This window comes from Panulirus ornatus, chromosome 37, assembly GCF_036320965.1.
Source record: "Panulirus ornatus isolate Po-2019 chromosome 37, ASM3632096v1, whole genome shotgun sequence".
NCBI classification, from domain to species: Eukaryota; Metazoa; Arthropoda; class Malacostraca; order Decapoda; family Palinuridae; genus Panulirus; species Panulirus ornatus.
In genome coordinates this window covers 17,873,969-17,899,343 of record NC_092260.1, presented here as the reverse complement: position 1 = coordinate 17,899,343, position 25,375 = coordinate 17,873,969, and the positions used below count along the sequence as shown (strand labels likewise).

At 41.2% G+C, this 25,375-nt stretch overlaps 1 protein-coding gene across 1 annotated transcript in view; it reads left to right on the top strand.

Moving 5' to 3' along the window:
* The window catches only part of LOC139760555 (uncharacterized), a 59,275-nt gene extending 34,915 nt beyond the window's left edge, over positions 1 to 24,360 (top strand). The window contains exon 2 of the mRNA XM_071683887.1: positions 18,344 to 24,360. Within this exon, the coding sequence (XP_071539988.1) occupies positions 18,344 to 20,245 (1,902 nt within the window). The 3' untranslated portion in view covers positions 20,246 to 24,360. The remainder of the gene's footprint in view (positions 1 to 18,343) is intronic.
* Positions 24,361 to 25,375: the final 1,015 nt, after the last annotated feature.

Below are 25,375 nucleotides of genomic sequence, written 5' to 3'. Positions count from 1 at the left end.
TATAGACATAATTTTCTATGTTCTCATCGTGTTTTCCGCTGCCTTGTGACTCGCGGAAAGAGCATCAAGTGTCATTCTCGCAACAGAACAAAAGTCGAATTTCATCGCGAGAAACGTGACGTGTCGAGTTTCATCTCGTAACATTGGATCATGTTATTGCGAAGCCATTCTAACTTCTACCAAATATTTTCTATATATCCCAGTAATTGACATATATATATATATATATATATATATATATATATATATATATATATATATATATATATATATATATTACGAGTTTTACTGGTTTCGGTTCCTAGGGGTTACAAATGCGGTGAGATTGCATGTTTATACATTAAGGATGAACACCTGGGTTGTGTGTAGGCCAACTGCCGTGCCCAGGATTCGAATCTTTGGGAACCCGTGCGATCCCGTTTTATTCATTTGTGTTTGCAGTTGCATCAGATATATATGTATATATATATATATATATATATATATATATATATATATATATATATATATATATATATATATATATATATATATATATATATATATATATATATATATATATATATATATATATATATATATATATATATATATATATTTGCGATAGCCACAATTGTTTAAAGGATTATATACACAAATTTCATTTAAATGTAGAGAGGTGGAACATCAGATCAAATACTGGACGGATCACTCAACCCTCTCCATCCTAGTGACTGTTCAGAACGTGAGAGCATCGACATAACGTTAGCTATTTCATATATCTAGTTTCACTGTTTGCAGACCAATGCTCCTCTGAGTAACACAAATGATGGATATATATACATGTGTATATATATATATATATATATATATATATATATATATATATATATATATATATATATATATATATATATATATATATATATATATATCTGTGTGTGTGTGTGCATCATGATTTGCTACACTGTAAAAAAACATGAACTCTGAATGGGGTCATAACCAATGATGCGTGCAGTGCCACTCGTATTTTAAATAGTTGATTAAGTGTTACGGTAAGAATACAGATGGTTCGACAGGAGCTCCACTGCCCTTGTTTCCCAACATATTTCGTAACGGCAGGCTCATAAATGAGCTTCATTTAGAAAATGGTTATGTTATTGTCAGCAGTCACAGAGGTAAATGTTTCAGTATTAAAAAAAAAGGGGGGGGGGTTGGGAGGAGGAGCATTTATCACGCCCAATAAAACAGTTGGTAAGATAATACTTATCGTTCATTGGAGATGGATAGTTTTGCTATGTAAATTCAAATGCTTCATGATCACATCACAAAAATCTTGTTTGAATCTTTAAATTACAAACAATAATTCTCTCTCTCTCTCTCTCTCTCTCTCTCTCTCTATATATATATATATATATATATATATATATATATATATATATATATATATATATATATAATGGTGTTGGTGTATCTGTGGGAAAAGTTACATTAGCAAAATAATGTCATAAACCGTAAGTTGGGTCCGTGTGGTCTCGTGATAAAGGCCTCAGCAGCATATCAGCATGCCTTCCTAGCAACATAGCCTTCATAACATAGCAATATATCAGCTTAGCAGCATAGCAGCAGCATAGCCGTTTTGCATTATAGACGCTGCAGTTGTGGTGTAGCGAAGTTCAGGGAGGGTGTGGTAGTGGATCCGAGGGAAGTGGTGTGGAGGATGTGATGAAGATAAAGGACAGTCAAAGACCAGTAAGGGTCAGATCAATGGCCAGAGGCGTCGTGGATGTAATACGGACGGACATTGGTTGACCTGACCCCCATAGGATACATAGTACGTGGTAATAACATTGGATGCATTTGGTCAACCACGGGCAAAGCCGACCGTCACCGGCGACCTGTGAGGCGTTATCCCTGTCCGTATGACAGAGTGGTGGAGGCTGTGCTTGTAATGATAACAACGTTGATAATGATAGTAAATGTTAATGATAATGATGGTAATACTAGTATTGATAATGATAACGATGATATAAGGATGATAATGACGATGGTATTGATGATATCAATGATTTCTAAAACTGGTGTGGTGCTCTGTTCACTTATGCACAGAGTGAATGAGCTGACAGTACTCTGTGCTCTTGATCCATACTGTGTCGCTGGGAAGGAGGGTGATAGATGATGAGAAAAAGGCCATTGTTTGCGAGGGACTGACATTACGTCTTCTTCTGTACACACCTTCAATATCTGTTTGCCAACACTCAACAATGACACTTATGTAGGATGTGCCAGTTGCTGGGTGTGCTTCTTCAACGTTAACCTTTGACCTTCAGTGGAAGCTGAAAATGGTCGTCATAAATTTGCCATTGTCTTTTCAGGATATGTAGAAACACCTCGTTATGCCAACCTCCATGAATATAGGCTGAAGTATGACTTCATAAAGTCCTTTTTTTTCTTCATTTTCTTACCTTTAAAGGAAAACGAAAAAAAATCCACTTCACAAACTTGATATGCACAATAGTGTGGGGCATGTAGGCATGTAGAACACCTTTGTGCCAGATCTCATAGACACTGGCTGAAGTATGAATAAGTAATGGCTCTCATCAATTTCTTTTATATTGATTCCAGATAGAGTGATAGGAATCGCTTAAACCACAAAATTATTCTTTTTGTTGTATGCTTCTTATCGAAAGGTTTCTCTCAATGCAGAGTTTTGCCCGAATTGACTCAGACTGTAAGGAACAGCAGACCAAATATATATATATATATATATATATATATATATATGTGTGTGTGTGTGTGTGTGTGTGTGTGTGTGTGTGTGTGTGTGTGTGTTTTTGTTTGGGGAGTTTGACCATCCTTTTAAAAGACTGAAATGAAATAGATTCGAAAAAGGAGTCTACGTGTGCTGAACCAAGTCGTTCGGCCTCAGAATGAGGGAATGGAATAGAACCGTAATTGTTGGGAAGTAGAAACAGCACAAACAATTTCTTCGGGCGATGGGAAGAAAACGTAGACATACTTTTTTTTCATGTTAACCGAGACAGCACGGGCAACTGAATGCTGTGATCAAGGCCATCTTATTAATGTCATATATATATATATATATATATATATATATATATATATATATATATATATATATATATATATATATATATATATATATATATATATATATATCCCTGGGGATAGGGGAGAAAGAATACTTCCCACGTATTCCCTGCGTGTCGTAGAAGGCGACTAAAAGGGGAGGGAGCGGGTGGCTGGAAATCCTCCCCTTTCTTGTTTTTTTTTTTTTTTTTAATTTTCCAAAAGAAGGAACAGAGAAGGGGGTCAGGTGAGGATATTCCCTCTAAGGCCCAGTTCTCTGTTCTTAACGCTACCTCGCTAACGCGGGAAATGGCAAATAGTATGAAAAAAAAAAAGAAAAAAAAAATTTGTGTGTGTGTGTGTGTGTGTGTGTACCCTAGCCCAAGCTACATACCCATTTTATCGACCATGCTTTAGGGAGGATAAACAGCTGGGCTGATTGTGGACTGACTGCTGCAACCAGGATTCGAACTGCGGGCGTCCCATAAATGCTTCACGGTCAGCGACGCTAACCGCTACTCCAGAGTAAAATCGAACCTGGAATATTCAAAATTTGATGGTGATGATTTCGCTTTCCACCACAGAGTGTTATTATTTGGGAAATGGCGTAATAAAAAAGAAGTTATCCATCACAGTTATCGTATATCATTTTAAATAAACCTGGAAATTTTTCTTTTGATATGAACGGAAAGACCATTAATTAAAGTCTTTCCGGGGAAGTCACACAAAAAAGGTGTTGATCTTGGATTAGCTGTTGATATACTACGAGTTCCGGTGACAGTAAGACCAATAATTACGCCATTTCTCATTTGTTTTGCATAATGAATCAGAGCCATTTACCATTTTCTAATCTCAGTGGAACGAAAAAGATGTTTTAACGACCTGTGCGTTTAATCCATTGGTTTTATTGATAGAGCCATCAAAGAACATTAAAAAAAAAAAAAACTGGTAGAATTTCACATGGAATTAGCCTCATAGCTTTTTTTTGACAACTGCCCAGCGTCACGTCGTCGTATATAGACAATGGATAGCAAGTCATCAGTTTCGCCCGCGTCTGAAAGATTTAGCGACGTTAGGTCGCGAAGAAATGCAGTGCATTTTCTGCACGAGGGCAACAAATCTAGTGGTTGGACCAGTGCCAATTTCCTCAAAGAGGTGAGTTGAAAATTTAGTATCAGTATACTTCAGCCGCAAGAAGAAATGGGCGAGGCAAACAAAGGGGATATCCCTGAAGGCTTCTGGGACATAGCTAGCCTCTGCTGTTATGTAGAAAGAAATTGGACATTGCTGAACTTCCTCCATTGTTCCAGTTTAAAACATTTGTAACCTGGGATTACATTTGTCTCGACTACTTATAATAGAGGTCGTGAAGTGAGAACCAATTACTTTACAACGTTTCCTCCATTGTTCCAGTTTAAATGATTTATAATCTGTCTCATTTGTCTCAACTCCTTATGGTAGAGGTCGTGATGTGAGACCCAATCACTCTACACATTAAAACGTATATTGCTTAAAAGTGTATTGTAAATACTGTCGTACCCAACTGCATCATAATGATGGATTCTTATAAACTTGTGTTCCCTCTAGTTATTAAAACTTTCAAGTTTTTTTTTTTTTCTTTCCAGTGGTAAGGCGTACCCATCTTTTTTTCTTATTATTTCTATAAAGATTTTCTTGTATAGACTCCGTGATGGTGTGCAGTGCTCTCCTCTTCTTCTGCAAGAGAATGGACGGAAAAAAGGCTCACAGTGTCTGTGACATACGAAATGACGCACAGATAAAGTCTCTTGTGCAGCTTGTGTGCTTGCCTTGCCTTAAGACACTTCCCAGTTGGTGTTGTGAAGTTTATTTTTCTAATCTGAATTTTGCTGTTTTGAGCTTCGTAAGGAAACGGTCGTATAGGGTGAGAGTTAATACTTGAGTGGTAAGAAAAACTAATAACATTTTGAGCACGACCTTACGACTCTTGAGTACGACGGGACGACCCTTGAGTACAAAGGTGCGACCCTTGAGTACGACGGTACGACCGTTGAGGACAACGGTACGACCGTTGAGGACAACGGTACGACTCTTGAACACGACGGTACTACCCTTGAACACGACGGTACGACCCTTGAGCACGATGGTACGACCCTTGATCACGACGGTACGACCCTTGAGTACGACGGTACGACCCTTGAGCACTGAGGTACGACTCTTGAGCACGACGGTACGACCCTTGAGCACGACGGCACTACCCTTGAACACGACAGTACGACCCTTGAGCACGACGGTACGACCCTTGAGCACGACGGTACGACCCTTGAGTACGACGGTACGACCCTTGAGTACGACGGTGCGACCCATGAGCGCGACGGTACTATCCTTGAGTACGACGTTACGACCCTTGGTCATGAAGCCATGGCCTATATAACCTTACCCTAAAGGATTAGGTCAGACATCACACCACCATGGCCAAGGGTCACACCGTCCGTCGTGATCAAGGGCCGTACCACCGTACTCAGGAACTGTACTATCGTGTGTCAGGCATCGTACCACCGTACTCAAAGACTGTACCGTCGTGTTCAAGAGTCGTCCTACCGTGGTACTCAAGGATCGTACCGTCGTGTTCAAGAGTCCTACCGTCGTACTCAAAGGTCGTACCGTCGTACGACGCTCAAGGGTCGTACCGTAGTGCTCAAGGGTTGTACCGTCGTATTCAAGGGTCGCACCTTTGTACTCAAGGGTCGTACCGTCGTACTCAGGAAGAGTAAGCTGAGTCTCTCTCTCTCTCTCTCTCTCTCTCTCTCTCTCTCTCTCTCTCTCTCTCTCTCTCTCTCTCTCTCTCTCTCTCTCTCTCTCTCTCTCTCTCTCTCTCTCTCTCTTACACACGTTTAAGCGTGAAGTGATCGACCTAAGTGAGACAATAACCCGCTTACCTGTTGTTTGTGGTGGGAAAACTGGATAAATAGGCAAGTTCATTTTTCCTTGGCGGCTCTGTGTTCGACAATGATGATAGATGACCGTTTTTCTTTCCCGTTTTCTTTTTTTCTTTTTTTTTTCTACCGACCCTTTCAATTGCCTTAATAGCTCTTTGTGTTAATGTGAATAATGCTTTTAGACACGGAATATTTATTTTTCTTATTCATGGGCATGTAATACAGCTCTGAATAAGAGTATTTGTCTCTCGCCAGCTTCCAAAGATCTGCGCTGGTGATTGATCGTGTGAAGTAACACGGCCAAATCTTGATCGAGGGACGTCTTAGCATGATCTTTGATCGTACCTAAAGAGGAACCAGAGGAGATCAAGTCTTCGTAAGACCAACACCAGGAGCCACCAGACTCACTCACACCCGACGAATAGAACACAAGACTGAGGATGTTAGTTACAAGATCAAACGACGAATTTCATGAGCTGTTTGTAACTCCCTTTTTCTGAAGCAAAAACGAAAGAGCTTTTAACAGGCAAGATCATCTGAGATAAACCTGCGCATCAACCTTCATCAGTAAGAAATATGTCACCTCACGTTTATAATCCCTCATAAAAATTCTTGCATTTTGAAAGTCAGGTACAACAGACATTGACGGTGGTTCTGCAGGAAAGACTCCAAACTTCGCAGGAGGAAGCAGAGAGGAGGTTTAGAAATGATAAACATTTGTTCGGGCGCTGTTTTGTTATTGTCTGTGTAATCCATGGAGAGCAGATGGTACAAGGCAATGACGCTGTTACCCGTAATGAGTGAACGTTTCCATCATACAACAATAAAGTGCATCGGATTATGAAGGCCGTTCTGTTCCGTGCTAATTTACCTCAATTCTCTCCTTTTTTAATAACGGCATTTCAACAAATGTGAACGTTTTTGTGTTCAGTACGCATGCATCATTATCTGCAGCCTCTTGAGCGTTTATAATGAACGGAGGTGATTAATGATACTCATTTTTTTTTTTCAAATTACAAATATTCTATTGTTTATGCGACAGTGTTTACCGGATGCTTCAGTACAGGCATATAATCAGTAAAGCCTGTTGAATTTGAGACTTCATTAGTGAGTGTAAGATCCAACAGAAGGATCCTTCGTCTCACAGGACATTAGCCAGTCTGGATGATTTGATCCGCTGTAGTAGGAAGGCCATATGGGGTCTTACAGTGACCCCAGTACTAAAAGAAAGGGATAGTGATTGATCAGTTTGCGAGGCCACATTTGCTTTAAACCCACCTCCCTCCTCGCGATCGTAGCTGAATAGAAATCTCCCGCCGTTGTAGAGGTCAGGTAGATAGTCCCCAGGTGGTGATGTAACCTCTTGAAGCCGTCTGGGGTCCCATCTTAAGGAGCTTGAGTAAAACTAATGAATTATTTACATATATATATCAACTCCCTAAACTCACGCGGTGCTACGCGGGCAAGACGGTGAGAGCTTTTGGGTAGGCTTGCGTGACCTTTGCCCCGATCTTTGAGGGTCAGGTCAAAGGCCAGGTCATCATAACTTGCTCGTGTTGTACCACAGTCGCGTCGTCGTGCTTAAAGATTTGGTGTTGTACACACGATCGTGAGTCCTTTGGTGACGGTAAGGAGTGTCTCTCTCTCTCTCTCTCTCTCTCTCTCTCTCTCTCTCTCTCTCTCTCTCTCTCTCTCTCTCTCTCTCTCTCTCTTTGATCAAGCTTTCTCCTTACTTCATACACTTGGTGATGGCATTGTAATGAACTGTGTTTTTCACGGCGAAATTATTCAGAGTGGAATACAAAGATAATCCCTCACATAATGACTGTTTGATCCAGCATCATCTAGGATTATTCTGTTAAAACCGATTCCATTTTTTTATTGGATACGATTTCTTCTCTTTTTGTACCATCCAGACAGGACACTAGTTACTCAGTTTACACTTGTAAATGACCAAGATTTATTCATTTGAATCGTGCATAATCTGTGAACGTATTACATTCACAAGGCTTTTTTTTCTATGCTTAGAATCGTATGTTCTTCCTTCACAAACTGCAGTAGTCCATTGCGCACTCATTATCCTTCCCGTACACTGAAAGTAGGAGAGGGATGCCATGCCATAAATCTTAGCTGAGTATTAGTGAGGTTATTTAACCATTGTGTTCTCACTCTGAATGTTTGAGTCAGTGGTGAAGGAGGCGTAGGGAAAATGAATCACATATATTCTTGGATTTCATCGGTTCCGACGTTTATTATGATTAATTCGTGGTCAACGTCGCAAACTATTAATCACCTGGACTCGTGTTAGTCCTGGATGAAGCAGCCAGTTCACAACTAACTCAGTTGTTCCTCCTTCCCCCCTCTGGGTTTGGTTGATGAATAAGCGCCTGGCGGAAACACGGGTATATATGTATATATATATATATTTTTTTTTTCTTCATATTATTCGCCATTTCCTGCATTAGCGAGGTAGCTTTAAGAACAGAGGACTGAGCCTTTGAGGGATTATCCTCACTTTGCCCTCTTCTCTGTTCCTTCTTTTGGAAAAAATTAAAAAATAGAGGGGAGGATTTCCGGCCCCCCGCTCCCTCCCCTTTTAGTCGCCTTCATATATATGTATACACACACACACACACACACGCACACGCACACACACACACACACACACACACACACACACACACACACAGCCCCGACTCATTTGTGTACAAGTGCCCACGGTCGGACAAAATAAGAAGAGGGTATTGGAGATGGGCGCAGAACGGTTAGATGCCATGCCTTCGAATATACGTACATCTCGATGAAGATACTTCGCGTCACCCAGTGTAAATAAGATGAAATATATTGTAAACAATTCATAGAATGTGGCGGGCAGCACATCTGCTTCTGGCGTGGCTGACGAGCTCCGAGATAAAGAAACGCTGTGAAACACCGGGTAGGTAACGAGCCATGCTGTTTCCAACAGAGCCGAGATGGATTAATCAAACACTTTTCACTATATTCTGTGCATCTCGTATAACTTTCCCAGTTAGCTATAACTTGGCAGAATGATAGATTTACGAACAACCCACCCAGACCACTGACCCAGGTACCCAAGGTCAGTCGATATCTTCGGTAACCGCGTCGTGATACATGTATACCCTGGGAGCTGGCGAGACGAGGGGAAACTCGGTATAGTTTACCTTTTTTAAGCCTTTATTTCACAGAAGTATACCCCTCTCTGGTGTTGTTAGAATATACTACCCCAATCATGCACATAACATATAATGTCGTATACTCGTTTTACGTATGTCTGGCATTGGACAAGCTTCCTTTTACTATAGTATGATGAAAAATAATAAGAGGACAGTCATGCGTCATGCAATTCGCGAATGGTCTGCGTATGAACGTATGACACATACCTCTCCATCCCATGCAGTACTATACGTTTCTCCTTCCCTCACACCAACATACCTCACCCGGGGCCCGGCCACGTTCCCCTACTCCATACCTAACTCTCCCCCACCTCAACTATCCCTATTCCTCCGATTCTGCAGCGGAGGCAGAGTCCTCCCGCCACTGCCATAACAATTACGGCTGCGCTGGTACCACCACCAACTGCTGCATTATTTCTCACAGCTACAGCTGCTGTCACACTTAACGAGAACACTTCCCTGGACACACACGCCATCACTGTCACACTAAGGCTGGTAATTGCCCAAGCTTATGGTGCCACATTTGGTACTGTTCTTACCCAAGGAACGGACAACCAGAGACACGACACACTGTACTGCATCAGGATGATCAACACCTCTGAAGTGGCACAGATCAGTAGACATGACCCCCCTCTTTACCTCCAGCGACACCTCTGCCAGAGGCAACACAAAAGTATTACAGCCACCTTTACCAACAGCACAACGACCGGTATTACCACCAGTACTCAGCGCTGCCATCAGCTGACCCGTATCTTCGCTGCCAATATCATCAACACCTCAGCTCCCCCCCCCATTACAAGCACTTGCAAAGAAGCGATATCCACGTTTCATCACTGCAACGCCATGAAAGCAGTAAAGCCTTACCTCCTCCACCAACGCACCTGCACCCAATACCAATACCCGCACACCACAAGCCATATATATATATATATATATATATATATATATATATATATATATATATATATATATATATATATATATATATATATATATATATATATATATATATAGAGTTCTATATTTTCGTTTTGTTATAATTTGACCCTTACATCCATTCATGACCTTGGCTGGCGATTGGTTTAAAACCCCAAATACCCAACGTACCAGCCAACCAAAACCCTGGCCAAGCCGTTCAAAGGCCAAAAGTGGGAACACGTATAGTCGCAGGATTTGGAGAAGGTGTTGAAGAGTTTTCGATTGGTGGTTTTAACTTGCACGTTGACGGCCGGTAATGTATTTTCCTGACACTGGATAGGTCTAAGTCCCAGTAAACCATTCAGCCAACATCAGACAGTCACTTCATTCATCAAAAATCATTTTCACATGAAAAATGCTCTTTGGAGTCATATCATGGTCACTGTGCTTGTAGCGACGCGCCCAGAGCGGACTAGTGTTGAAATGTTTATCCACCAGGCTTACTGAAACCAACAGAATCAAGCAACAAACAAAAATTGATTTATGGGTCGCCATCTGCATCTTCTTAAGAAAATATTACAAAATTTCGCAGTTGAGTGGAGAACAGAACTGCTTTAATATATCTTGTGATATCATTGACATCTAGTCTTTCTTAGCTGAGAAAAAGATCATATTTGATCAAACGTCGTTTACAGATTCGAAGCAGAGAGAGAAATATAGGGGAGGAATTACTCTGACTTACAGTTCCGGTGCAGAGAGTGGCAAGGAAAAAAAGGGGAGTTACTACTTAGAACATATACCATTCTCTTTATTTACGACTTGCAGCAATCGCATTAGTTGCTTTCGCGTAATTGTAAAATACTACGATAATTACGGGTTTAGTTTACAAATAACTTTATGTATGAAGCTATATTTGAAGTTAATTCAGTGAGTATGTAGTGAAAGGTAGAGAGAATGGCGTAATTCTTGACAAGATCGAAAAAAAATGATATAAATTCACAAAGACTATTTTACTGAATACGGGATGTAAAGTTACTAAGAATTCTTTCGTTCTTGTCATTTTAATTCCACAAGTTTCACCTGTACACAAACAAGCCTTGCCGTCATTTACCGCTTTTTTTTTTCCTCCCTCCTTTTTTTTTTCCCCGCTGTAGCGTTGAAACAAATTTCTTAATTTTCTCAAAATGAAAGCGACGCTCTTTTTTTATATTTACCGTCACCACTAGAAATTAGGAAGTTTAATCTTGCACTGACGACGCTGGAGACAGTCAGCTTGATGACGAACTTGAGGCCTGTGGATCATGCCTGCCTTCGTGCACGTTGCTGGGCTCATCTGTCATCGACTACCTGACACATATACCACATCCGAGTCTACGTTGCGCACGACCACCTACAAACAAAGAGAAATATTACCTCTGGGGCAAACTAACCTTTACTACATATACAGGACACAGCTGGGAGCTCGACGGGCATTAAATGCAGACCGGGAAAAGCTTAGGTGGTAGTTTTCAGTTTCAGCATCAGTGGTCGGCAGTCAATGTTATCTTCAATATATATATATATATGTATATATATATATATATATATATATATATATATATATATATATATATATATATATATATATATATATCCTGCAAGGGCCAAATACAATTTGTGAGACTGTATGTTATGTGGTCAAAAAGTTATCCTTAAATGCCTGAAGGAGGTGTTAAAGATTATTCAAGTGGTAGTTATGAGTTGACACTGACGTCTGTAACCACCCCGAGAGCTGTTAGTAGGCCCAAGTAACTAACTAGCCAAAGTATGTTGCCTTCAGGTGTTATGTATTCATGTACAGGGAATTGTAAAGTTGCAGATGTAACGATTGCTTATAATCTGGTTGTTGATTCGGTGGAAGACGTATGTACTACATCTGTTAAAGACGTCCAGGTGCTCGGGCATTCATACAAGTCGAAAATGTATTAGTTATTGTCACCGGTGTCCCATGGGATACACATACACACACACACGTCTGACCAACGTTAATAACGACCACTCTACGAAATGCTGTTCTGCAGAAGGACCAACCTCGTTGGCTAGAGGGGCGTCGATCTCCTAATTTCCATTTCCCCTTCAGAGACCAACGTGAAGGGGGCCCCGGAATATTGCGGAAATCCGTGTGTTTGTCGACTTATAAAATCAATCCTGCAATTTACAGGAGGTTACGTTCCTCCCTCGTGCTTTCCTCCCCTTAGACGAGTGTCAAGTTCGAAAGCGCCTTTTAGGGAAAGCAAGTCACAAATGCACGACAATTTAACGGTATTTATAATACCACTAAAAAGATAGTGGTATCAGAAGCATTCAGAGCCAGAAATTCTCAACAAAATATTTCCGCGTGAAAATTCGGCATCCCATCACGGGGCGAGAAAAAAACATATCCTGGATTAAACTCGGAAGTTTTGAGAACAACAAAATAAATATGAAAAAAACTGGTTCATTGCATTTGCTCTGCATGAAGACCGTTGAAAAATGAATTCTTTTTTAGAAACAAAAATTGAAAGATTAAAAACTTTGAGAAAAATTTATTCTATAGCAAAAGCAGGTGTTAGAATTGTGGCGTGTTGAGGAATATGCTAGAAGGGGCATTTGCTCCCGAGTTGCGAGCAGTCAAATTAACAACTAGGTTGCCCAAATTTGGCTATTCCCATGAACCCATGGCTCATTGACGTGTTTATGTTATACTTATCATCAAAATTTGAAATTAGGAAGTAACTATTTTCTTTTCTATCTTATTTTATTTATTTATTTAAATTTTTTTTGAGGCCAAATATTTTGTCCTGGGCCCCAGACACCCTCACTACCTTCAGCCGTCGTAAATGTGATGACCTCATCAAAAGACGTCATATCTTAAAGAACGACTTGAATGACTTCCCATTATGTACCTTGTCGTCATTTAGGAAAAGTCTGTATTTGGAAGTTGATAGGTGGGTGTAGTAGCTTAGTATATAACACTGACCTCGTCTTACAGGATATGATGGACGAGACGTGTTTTTAAAGTGAAGAACGATTTGAATATTTGAAAACTTGAACACTTTATAAAGTCACATGATATTTGATGAATTCACATCACATTTCTGTCCTTGCATTCCACTTCTTCATGCCAACGCACTCGAGCATATACATACATGCACAAACTCACACGTACAAATACATATACCCACAAAGACGTATGAGCCTTTGCTCACTCAAAACATGCATCAGCTCAAGTATACACGAATCCCTCTCATCCCTCACAGAACACAGGCTCGTACGGGTTGCATCTACCAGTGCGAAAGAACACACTCCACCTTACCCTCTCGACACCCATGTTCCAATGACGTAACACCTGACACACCTTTGAGGGGAAGTTCCATTCTTGCGGGACCATCAGAGGCACGAAAGTCGCCCTCTTTGGCGTCACGACAGACGAAGAGGTTCTACGGTAGTCGTTTTATTAAGACCAGCGCCACTCTACCCAACGCGACTAACGAGACGGAATCAAATGTAGTCTGGTCGAGAAATTTGTACTGCTAGGTGACAGATGGTGTTTACAGACACACACATTCTCTATTTATATGCTCACACATAGTGGGTGCACGGCAGCCTTTAAGCTGCAAGGGGCTTCAGCCACTTCAGGTATATTAGAAAAGTGGATTTTGGACACTTTTGATGCAAGGGATCGAGTACTCTTAATGGTTGATCTAGATGTGAGAATGGGGGATGTGGCACTGAGGGTCTGATGAGGTGGTATAGCGTACCTGGGATGAACGAGGTTTGGGAAAAACTTGTCGAGTTGTGGGCTGAAAGAGGATTGGTATTTGGAAATAGCTGATATGGAAAAAAGAAGAAAGGGGGCTTATTTGATTCTATGTAGGAAAGTGTTGTTGAAGGTCAGGGGGGCATAACTGGATTTGAAACAAACTGACAGGTGCGTAATGGAGAGGTTGGTGGATGCGAGTGTGTTAAGAGGGGCAGCAGGTGAGATGTCTGATCATTTCTTGGCGAGGACGAGTGTGAAAGTTTGTAGTGATTTTAGAGAAAGAGGAAATGACTTGGGTGGGAAGAATATGAAAGTAAGTGAACGAAGAAAATGTATTCAGGATTGGTAAAGAATGTGTGGACCAGGTGTTGCTCTGACATTTTTTTTTTGAGAAATATTTAGAGAAAGAGAAGGATTTTCATTTATCATTTATGAACCTCGGGAAAGCGTACGGCAATGATATCTCCTCTTTGAGTCTGGTGTTCTCTTGTCTTCATGTTTGCTCGGTTATCACATAAAGTGGGCTCAAGCATAACATTAGAACTTTCCCCAACTGTTTTATTATTTCTGATGATTTTAGTTTTGTTTTTCTCCTTTGTGATTATTATTTGCGTGCTATAGGAAAATAGTTTTACACTCGTGTTGCCCCGTCCCTTAACCTTTTGTTATATATGTATGTACTATGTCTTTACTCCTATGTTTGTTTACACACACACACACACACACACACACACACACACACACACACACACACACACACACACACACATACACACACATACACACATACCACTCCACAGCCAAAAACCAGGTACCTAGCTGTATGTGTGTGTGTGTGTGTGTGTGTGTGTGTGTGTGTGTGTGTGTGTGTGTGCGCGCGCGCGTGTGTACGCTAATATATTTCAATGAATGCATGCAGGCGCTGCAACTCATTTGCTCTGCAAATGACCTCTGAAAGTCTTTTCCAAAGTTTATGAAAGATAAATTAGTCTTTTTAACCTAACTTTCAATTACCCTTTCATCCATCCACTGCTTATTTGCATTTAAAACAATAATACGCACTACACAAAGACTTTACTTTCTTCGGGCCATCCTTCATAAAAAAAAATCGGCGGGAAAAAGTTAACTGAACTATTCCCGCAACCCGATCAAGACCTGAGCATAAATAGTTTCCCTCCACACTGAGGTAGCGGCGAGCATAAATCCCATATGATCCCGGCTGGGTTACTCCTGACTGACACGGCACAGTTCACATCCACAGCCGGGTCACGCCAGATGTACACGTCATAATCCCCATCCCTAACTGGGTCACGCGTTACACTTTTCATCCCCAGCTTCGTTACGGCAGACGTGGTCGCGTTACAAGCTACTCGAACTTATTAGAAAAAGAAAATGAGAAAAGACGTGTGAAACTCTATGGAGTCAGGTCTGAAGAGAGTACATTGGTGTTTGCTCGTATACAGGCGCCAATATTTTGTGCTTAACTCCAAAAGAGGATTATAGGCGATCCAAAATGTCATAGAGGCCTCTGCCGGGAGAGAGAGAGATAAAAAAAAATGAGAAAAGTCTGTTTAGGTAAAAGAAAAAAACAACACTGAACTATTTGAGTTTATGTCAGGGATGTAGAAATAACGGGAGTTTATTCACTTAAATGAAGCGAGAACAAATCGGGATTGGATGCGTGGGGGAGAAAAAAAAAATAATTTCTCTTCCCCCACTGGGAAATGTCAAACAAAAAAGTGTATAATGATGATAGTAACTTATTTTTCCTCTTTCAACTTTTATATTATATCACCTTGCCATAGAGGTACAGCAGCTGCTGAAATCCTGACCGACCTCCAAGATAATGGCGAGTCGCAACTGATGAAGTTTATCTTTATGTAAAGAAGATATCCGAGTTAAAGCTGATTATCCACCAGCCAACGCCTGTCATCTTGTAGGAAGGCGCCGGGAAAGGATGAAGGCAAGCGAGTATGAATATGTACATGTGTATATATGTATATGGCTGTGTATGTATATGTTGATATGTATATGTACGTGTATGGGAGTGTATTTATATATACGTGTGTGTATATATGAGTGGATGGGTCTTTCTTCGTCTGTTTCCTGGCACTAACTCGTTGACGTGGGAAACGGTGATCAAGTATAATGATGAATATAATGACCCACACACACACACACACACACACACACACACACACACACACACACACGCTTCATTCACGGACCGATGCAAGGTGCGTTCAAGTGTGTAACTGTTCCATTGAGACACATGGATGTGACGGGCCAATCGCAACAGGAACTGTTTTTTCCCCCGAGGATCAGCTGTGGCGTTTTTTTTAACGTTTTTCCTGGAGAAAATAAGACGTTGTTCGCCTTGTTGTTGGCGCTTATGTTTTACTGCTGTATGGAGCTGTTAGTGACAGTGGATTAATCACTGTTCATATTAGTGCTTCCCATTGATCTTCAACACTCGTTTCCCTTCCATCTTAATTCGAAACTCAAATTATGATATATTAATGTATAGATGTCCTGAAGTTCAGGCAAATGGATCGCTTTCGTTAGTGGAGGGACATGATTGCATCGGAAACTTCACAGTCTAGTCATTACTGAGCATCATGATGCAGGCGCTGAAGCAATTTTGTTGGCTTTAGACCATAAATCAAACAATGATTTAGGCTTTGCCTCGTAAGTGTACACCATGAGTGAGCAGTATAGAGCTCCACTCTGATCAGACTCGAACTCTATACAGGATATACCGGCGTGTATGTAGGTAATAGATAGTGTGTCTCGACCTGGGTGCTCCGATATATATATTATATATGAGTCGAGACTCAGTATCTATTACCTTCACACATTCTGCTTCCCTTTTGCGAACATTCTCTTCATCGTCTTCACTACCAAGATCTCTCACGCGAAGGGTAAACCTTCCTCCTCTTTCCAAGTTTCAGCTTCTCAGTGAAATTCGTCCCTTCAGCCCAGCAGTGAGGATCATAGTTTTATTCCCAAGCGAGAGAGAGAGAGAGAGAGAGAGAGAGAGAGAGAGAGAGAGAGAGAGAGAGAGAGAGAGAGAGAGAGAGAGAGATAGACATAGCAATGCGCGTTACTGAAGACAATACGACATTGACGAATGCATATGAGGCTGCCGACTTCCCGTTGTCTCAGATGTGGAAGATATGAGAATCGTGTGTCGTGTAGCATACATTCACTGTCAATACTCGCTCACTACAGGATAGTTCTTCTCTTCAATGAGGTCATGAAGGAAACACACCAGGACACCTAATGTCCACGTGTTAAAACCATTATATATATATATATATATATATATATATATATATATATATATATATATATATATATATATATATATATATATATATATATATTCCCCTGGAAGATTATTTTCTTATGATTGGCCATAACAGTAACGTTCTCTGCCTGTTTTAGGAGATTTAACATCAAGTATAAATACCTGTGATCGTCATTGTAAACGAACACTTTCGAGGACCAGGAGAGTAGCTTTAAATTTCATTAAGCAACTCTTGGTGGGGGGGAAAAAAAAATCTGTGAAACAGTCTTAATGAAATATTTTTTTTTTCCCTGTAGTTCTCATTAATGGTCACGAGCCTTAGATTACAATTCTGATTATGTTATATATATATATATATATATATATATATATATATATATATATATATATATATATATATATATATATATATATATCAATAAATGCGAAGTACTTCTTCTCATATGATTTTATTGCCATCACAATTTAACAAAAGTGTACGCGATTACTTGAATTCTGACTAGATCATATCTTCTACCGGTGTGTTGTTTGGATGAGCTGGTTCTCAAATAGGAGACCTGTGACGTCATTTGGGTTTCCACACAGCCAATAGCAGTAATGAACGTCACAACCCCGTCAAGGCCAATGGCAAGGCTGGTGATATATTTGTTGATATTGCGTGAAAATACGAGGGCGTAGAACCTGTCATTACTGTTCAAATGTCTAGCGATATATATATATATATATATATATATATATATATATATATATATATATATATATATATATATATATATATATATATATGATTCATATTGTACTTCACTTTTGATTATTTCTTTTTAAGTGTGGAGTGTACTTTTTCCCAATTTCAACCTAACTCTTTTTAACCCTTTGATCATGACGGAACGATCCGACCCTCGGTCACAATTGAGCGAACTGTGAGCACGACGGTACGACCTTTGGGTATGATAGGTAGGCCAGATGTATAACCTTGCTTAGAGGCCGTACCATCGTCCTCAAGGGTCGTAGTGTTACACTCAGGGAGTTGAGGATATTATTGAATAGATTTTTGCCGATAAGATAAAACAAACGCTAGTGTTAGGAGCTAGGAAGCTATATAGCTTTCTGGAGGACTAAATGACCAAGTCTAACATTTCCCTTTTCTTTCCAGATGCTGTTCTTAGCGTTGCTACTCTGGTCATCTGTAGGAGGGGCGTGGTCGTGTCCCCAGGAGTGCAGGTGTAGCTTGGACGGGCGCGGCCGGCGAGCAGTCCGGTGTGAGGCGGGAGGGATGTCAGACCCCATCCCTGTAATGAACATGGCGGTCGACACTGAAGTGTTGATTATCACTGCGCCTCCTCTCCACCCAAACACACTCACCCTCGGTCCTATCTTCAAGGGACTCAGGCGCCTGGAAGAGATCCACATCACTTGGGCGAGCATCCCTGCGCTGGGTGCCCATTCCCTATGGGGACTCCAGCGTCTTCATGTCCTGAACCTCACACACAACCACATCGCTGCACTCATGGACACTAACTTTCGCGGTGCCGACGTTTTACAACACCTGGACCTCAGCTACAACCTCATCGAGTCGGTGCCTTCCGCCGTGTTTCGCCACGTCCGTCGCTTGCAGTCACTCACCTTGGCTTACAACATGGTGCCAGAGCTGGTGCCTAGGATCTTCTTTGGCCTGACTCGATTAGAGCGTCTAGATCTGAGCTATAATCCGTTGGGCAACCTTCATCCCGAGCAGTTCTCTGATGTCCCAGAGTTACAGGAGCTGATATGTGCGGGATGTGGACTCTCTTCCCTCAGCAAGTCACTACTTCAGGCTCTGCCGAACCTGCATGTCCTCGACCTTCATAACAACCGCTTGACGCAGGTGCCACCAGGCATGACGACGACTTTTCTACCCAAGCTCATCACGCTCAATGTGGATGGTAATCTAATCACCTTTGTAGAGCGTGGAGTGATCTCAGGTTCTTCTCTCGTTTCTTTACACCTCGCACACAATAGCATCAATCGCGTGGAGTCTGAAGCCTTTGCAAACAGTTCTCTCAAGTACCTCGATCTCTCGTATAACCGTCTCGTGAATCTTGACACTGAAGCTATTAGGGACGCACTGGATGAGTTGCAAGAACTTAAACTCTCTGGCAACTCCTTGCATATAGAGCAGATGCTGCACGTGCTGCCTGCAGCCCAAAACCTGCAGCGACTGGGTCTGGGCGACATGGGTCTCATGCGTCTGCCGCCCAGTCTGCTCCAGAACCTGAGTCAACTGCACCACCTGAATGTCTCGTCCAATTACCTCTCCGCATTCCCTACCGATGCTCTGCTAAAAGCTCCTCAACTACTTTCCCTCGATCTGTCCCGTAACAGCTTTAGGGGACTGGACGAAAAAATGGTGTCTGCGATAAGTGCCTCAAAGAAACTGCGTAAACTGCGCCTGGAAGGTAATCCATGGCAGTGTGACCAGTGCCACGTAGGTCCTCTGCTTCGCTGGCTACAGGACGCCCCCGATCAGGAGTCTGGCTGTGATGAACCACGAGTATGGACATGCCTCACCTGTGTGACCCCGATGGGAGTGGAGGGTCTAGAGTTAGCTCTTCTGCCTCTGGGTGACTTGCCACAGTGCGAGCAGGAACTCCCTGTAGAGGTGCCCACGTGGAACACTTCGGTCTTAAGTGAGGGCACCATCGAGCCCATGTTACCTCGGAGCCAATTAACCATCCAGGAAAGCCATGGCGTAGACTGGTCGCTGTCACAGCTCTTCAGGGAGAAGCTGCACATGGTGATTGTAATTGGCTGCTGCATCGTACTGTTACTGCTTGTCCTGGTGATTGTCGCCGTTGTCGCTTACAGCCGCCACTCCGCCTTCTACTATACCTGCGAGGGACAAACCCTCAATCCAGATAAACTCAAGGCTAAAGAGAGCAAGAACAATAACAAACCAGGCGTCCAGAGTTCCAGCCGTCCAGACGTGACCATTGCAACCATCGATGAGCTGACTGAAATCGACGGGTCTCGAGAAATTCTCGAGACAACCCAGCACCATCCACAGATGTTCGGTTAAACTGAAAATATCCAAGTGATAGGAATTCATATCATACACATTTAGAAAACCATGATAAGTGAAATTGAAATATCTTCTCTTCTGAGAGTTTTCAAGTGCTGGAAAGAAAGATTCCGACCGCAAAAGTCAGCATTTCGTTGGCCGTCGAGGTTGCTGAATTACGGTTCAGAATACCGAGCCAAGAGACAGAATATGTAATTTGTGTGGTATTCTCGAGCTCATATTGGCTCTTTCGATCTGAATTATCCATTCCTTTTGGTTTTTATCGTCAGTGTCATTGAGTGTGACTAAGAGCCGCGAAATTACACTACATTGCGGATTAGGAACTCAGATGTATTCAGGCCATCTCATAAGGTTGTGCGAGAGTAAACCTAATGTATAAGATATAGTTAAGAAACAGTATGTCAACCTATCTCTACAGCCATTACTACAACATTCCAATTTCTGTTTGTTTTTCTTACTCCCTGAGAGCTCGACATATCAATCAATATTACTCGCCAAACATGTGACTATACCTAACCAGGACAACAGTATAGTATACTCTTAAGTATACTCTTCATACATCGCCTACCCTCGAGGACCCGGTCACCGACACACACTGGCTGAACTCCTGTGCAGCATGCCATGTGTGTGAGGCATAACTTTTAAAACTTTTGGAAGTGAATTTTTAGCTGGACGCCGAGTTCCCGCAACTTTCAAAAACTCGTCCCTTTTGGATCATTCCAGAGAAGTGAACGAAATTGCTTGTGTGTGATGTGTGCCTCTTTGATTTATCGTCTTCTGTGCACCTGTAACGACCAGGCTAACTAGAATTTACCCTTACCAGGAGACCAATATACAAAAATCACATGTATGCAAAGCCGTATTTACAAGAAAGCTGTTTAATCAGGATGCGATCAACTGTGCGAGGGTATTATTCACATGAACTGGTGAAGCAGGAAGTTTCATAATCTAAATTCGATAAACCCACTTTTATTCTTCCTGATCTAATTTAGACAAACGAAAACAAAGATGTAATCCTCGATACACTTTCAGGTATGAGATTTAATTAAAGGAGTATTGTATAGATAACTGAAACATATATATATATATATATATATATATATATATATATATATATATATATATATATATATATATATATATATATATGAGGTATGTGTGTTAGTTTTACAAAGGCTCCAAATCACGGACAGAAAGGTGTGTCATCGTCAGGCCATAAATAGAAGACACAGGGAGAACTTGAGATTTTTTTATGTAGGTGATAACGTTTCCATTTACCATCGGTGCTTTGCAGGGAAGTTACTGAGACAAGGTGTTTGTTTGTATTCTTGAAACAAAATATAGAACAATTGTCTTTATGTGAGATGATTTTACAGTGTAACATTTAGTTTCTTGTGTTACACAATCAGTTTATAAGCTTGTTACTATGTCTAGTTTGATGCCTATGATAATAATTTGTGTAATGTATGTAATTGATATAACTGGCTCCATCACCAGAGAAGATGTGAACCTGAATCATCCGTATACATGTGGCGGCGGCAGTTACCCTCAGTCAAATGTATAAAAAGAAAGCTGCTTGCTGGTGTTGCAGTCACATATGTGTGAGAGGCGTTTTCTGAGCCAGTGTTAGATTCTTCTTTTTTCATTGTTATTTTGAGTACTTAAGCTAAATATTAATTGTGATGTCGGAAATGCTTCAGATGTTCGTATCTCCCATGTTATTCGCAGTTAAGAATATCTGCAAAACTACGTCTACTCTTTTATGCCAGTAGCTAATTGGCCAACGTACAGACCTTTAACCCAGGAGAATAATGGACTTATGACCAACCCAACCTGTCCATCCATGATTTGGATTGCTTAGGGTCAGGTGCAGTCGGCTTGCATAATGCAGTGAAATTGACTATACTGCCTAAAGTGTATTTTTTCTTTTGTGTGTGTGTATATATATATGCAGGTGCATTTAATGAACAGTAAAAGTGAAGAGCACTTTTTTTTACTCTCGGTATTTATAGAATAGATTTGGAATAAATCTGAATGAATTTAAGAGACAATTTCCTTTCTTTCGGAAGAGCGGGGGGAAAAAATTCTCGCTAGTCGAAGCGTGAAGTCCCTTCCCCCAAAACACACTCGCCACTTTACTGAAAAAGTGTTGACCGTCCCACTTGCTGCGTTTACCGCGTGAATTACTGAGGCAATTTCAGGGATGCAGAACTTGGGGAAACTGGGAACTCCTAAATGCATAGTCTCTTGAGGACTGGAACTCTTAAACTCCCTAGAAATTGAAAGGGTAGAAGAACTCTTACTAAACGCCCAGACTTGAAGGACCATGCACTTTACGATGCTTAGATTCTGGAAGACGAACTCTAGGGCACTTACATTCTGGAAGACACTCTAGGACGCGTAGATTCTGGAAGACAGACACTAGAATGCTTAGATTCTGGAGGACAGACTCTAGGATGCTTAGATTCAGGAAGACACTCTAGGACGCTTAGATTCTGAAAGAGACTCTAAGACGCTTAGATTCTGGAAGATAGACTCTAGAACGCTTTGATTTTGGAAGGCGCATTTAAACGTCAAGAATCTGGAAGACGAACTCTTAAACGCAAAAAGCCTAATGGGCTGGAACTTTTAAACGCATAAGGAGTTGAAATGATAAAACTTAATAAACGCTCAAACTTCAAGGACTTGTTGAGTTCCAAAGCGTTTAGATTCTGAAATACTGAAATTCTAAACTCCAAGACTGTGGAAGCCTAGATCTTACACACTTAGACTAAAAGACTGGACTTGTTAATCTGTAAGACTGGAACTCTTAATTTTTCTGACTCGAAGATTGGAACTTTTAAACACCAAGAACTTGCAACACCTGATCTCTGGAAAATTTGACCTCTGGCACACCGAGGCTTTTGGAGTCTAGTCCACTTAAACGCACAGGTTCTGGAACTCTTAAACGTTAGGACCCTGGATGACTGGAACTATCTAAAACAAGGGCTCAAGAATAATAAAACCTTTAAACGCCTGGACACTGGATCATTTGAGGCACCGCCGAATATCCTTTAGGTAGGGAGTCAGTGGATAGGATAAATAGGCAGGTAAGCAAATAGGTAGGTAGTTGGATACATGGGGAAATAGGTAAAAGTAGATAAATGCATGACCAGTATTACTACAGAGAGACTCATCAGAGAATAAAAGGAAGTTGAAATATGAAGTGAACATGTATCGATAAGTATGAAAGTATCTTGGCAAGTAGGTACGTTAGATAGTAAGTAGTTAGGATGATGAAGATAGGCGGTCAAATAAGTGGTCAAGTCTGCACGCTGGAGAGGCGAGCTCTTATGTAAACAGACCAGACGGTAAGGTGGGAGGCAGACAAGCGTGTGGAGTGGTGTAGGCGACTGGTTAAGTGGCGGACAAGCGGGTAGACTGGCTGGCAAGACGGTGTGGTAGCTTAGTAATTAAGAGAACAAAGCGGTAAAGAAGCAAATACGTTGGTAGATTTTTTTTTTTTTCAAGTCGAGCCGGCAGGTTATTAATTAAGTGAATTGGTAAGAAATTGAGGGAGGGTGAGAGGCAGGCAAGCAGGTGACCCAGTAAGTGACAAATTTGTAAGCGAGTTTCGCTGTATTGCATGAACTTCCCTCCAGTGATGATGAAGAAATGATGTCTAAAGCAGCTAAAGTAGATATTAAGAGGACTGGATGAAGAAACGGAGGTAATGGTGTGGTCTTCTGCTAGAACCTTTACCCACCCCATCCCGGACATAAACCTCTAATAATTAGCATGTCAGTGTTGCGTATCTCTGTCATCAATACGGATTTTGTCTAGCAGGTCTCCTAGCCACAAACTGTTTTAATTTTATGGTTCAAGTCATCAATAGATATTTTCTTAACAATAGGAAAGATTTTGTATAGATTTGATGATACACCAATACTTTCTTTACATTAAGTATAGGGTTAGTTTATACATATATATATTATAGATACATACATATATAACTTTTGTGTAACTTCCTGTGTGTATCTTAGACTTATGTGTAAATATTATGTATGCTTGCATATATCATTTTGGTGCTTGTCGTTTACTGATAAATTTTATACACGGATGTACAATAAATTCAGAAAATATTTTACATTAGAATTTTCTTAATTCCACTTTATTTAGAAATATTTCTATTAACATCTTTAAGTAAACAGTAGCTTAGCTTGATATCATACACACTGCCCCTCATGTGTCGGATCCCCCCCACGCTAACGAGGATCGTAGCTGTAACGTTCTCACCAAGCAACTCCAGCTTTCGTACCTCACTTCAATCTTCGTTACATCCTCGAGCAACGATTGACAGCTTGAAAACCACAAAGCTACCAGTTTTATTGAAGATCGCATGTTTGTCGAAAACACAGAGATCTCAGAGATTTTGAATGTCGAAAGCTGGTTGTTTTGAGAGAGGAAATTTCTTACAGTTCAAGAGATGAAAGATCGACCATAATTCCTTTCCCTGCTCATTGATGAGTGATTAGCTGCAGTGTTTAACTGCTGCTAATTTGAGATGTAATAAGATGACGTATCTTAGAGACAGGAAGGCAATATGTGATCCTGGGAGAGTGTTGTTGAACATATGTGTACGTGTGTTGCGGTTAGAAACTGAAGGAAAAGAAAGAGAAAGAACTGTACGTGTAAGTTCCTGTACGGTATCATACACACACACACACACACACACACACACACACGAACGTGCACACATTCATAACACAGAAGTAACAGCGCCATGAAACACCACCCTCTCTGGTCGGTGGCCAACCCGAGCAACCAGAGAGAAATCTTAAAAAGAACAGAAGACCCGCATCTTCCGACTCTCTAGTGAGGAAAGACCAGTGATAGCTAATGGAAGTATGATGTCGTCTTTCCAGGAGGTAAGTGGCACACCTAGAAGGTCAAGGGGCCCACCTGGGAGGTTATGGCACCCACCTTAGTGGCCGAGTAGCTACCTGATGGGCTATGGGGCCTACCTGATGGTATGAATGGCTTCCCCCATCCCAGGCGTGAGTGGCTGCCTGATGCCGAGGACGATGTTAAGTTACCAGGAGCCATAACCATAAAACTGAGCTCTGAAGATGGTGGGAAACGGAGAGT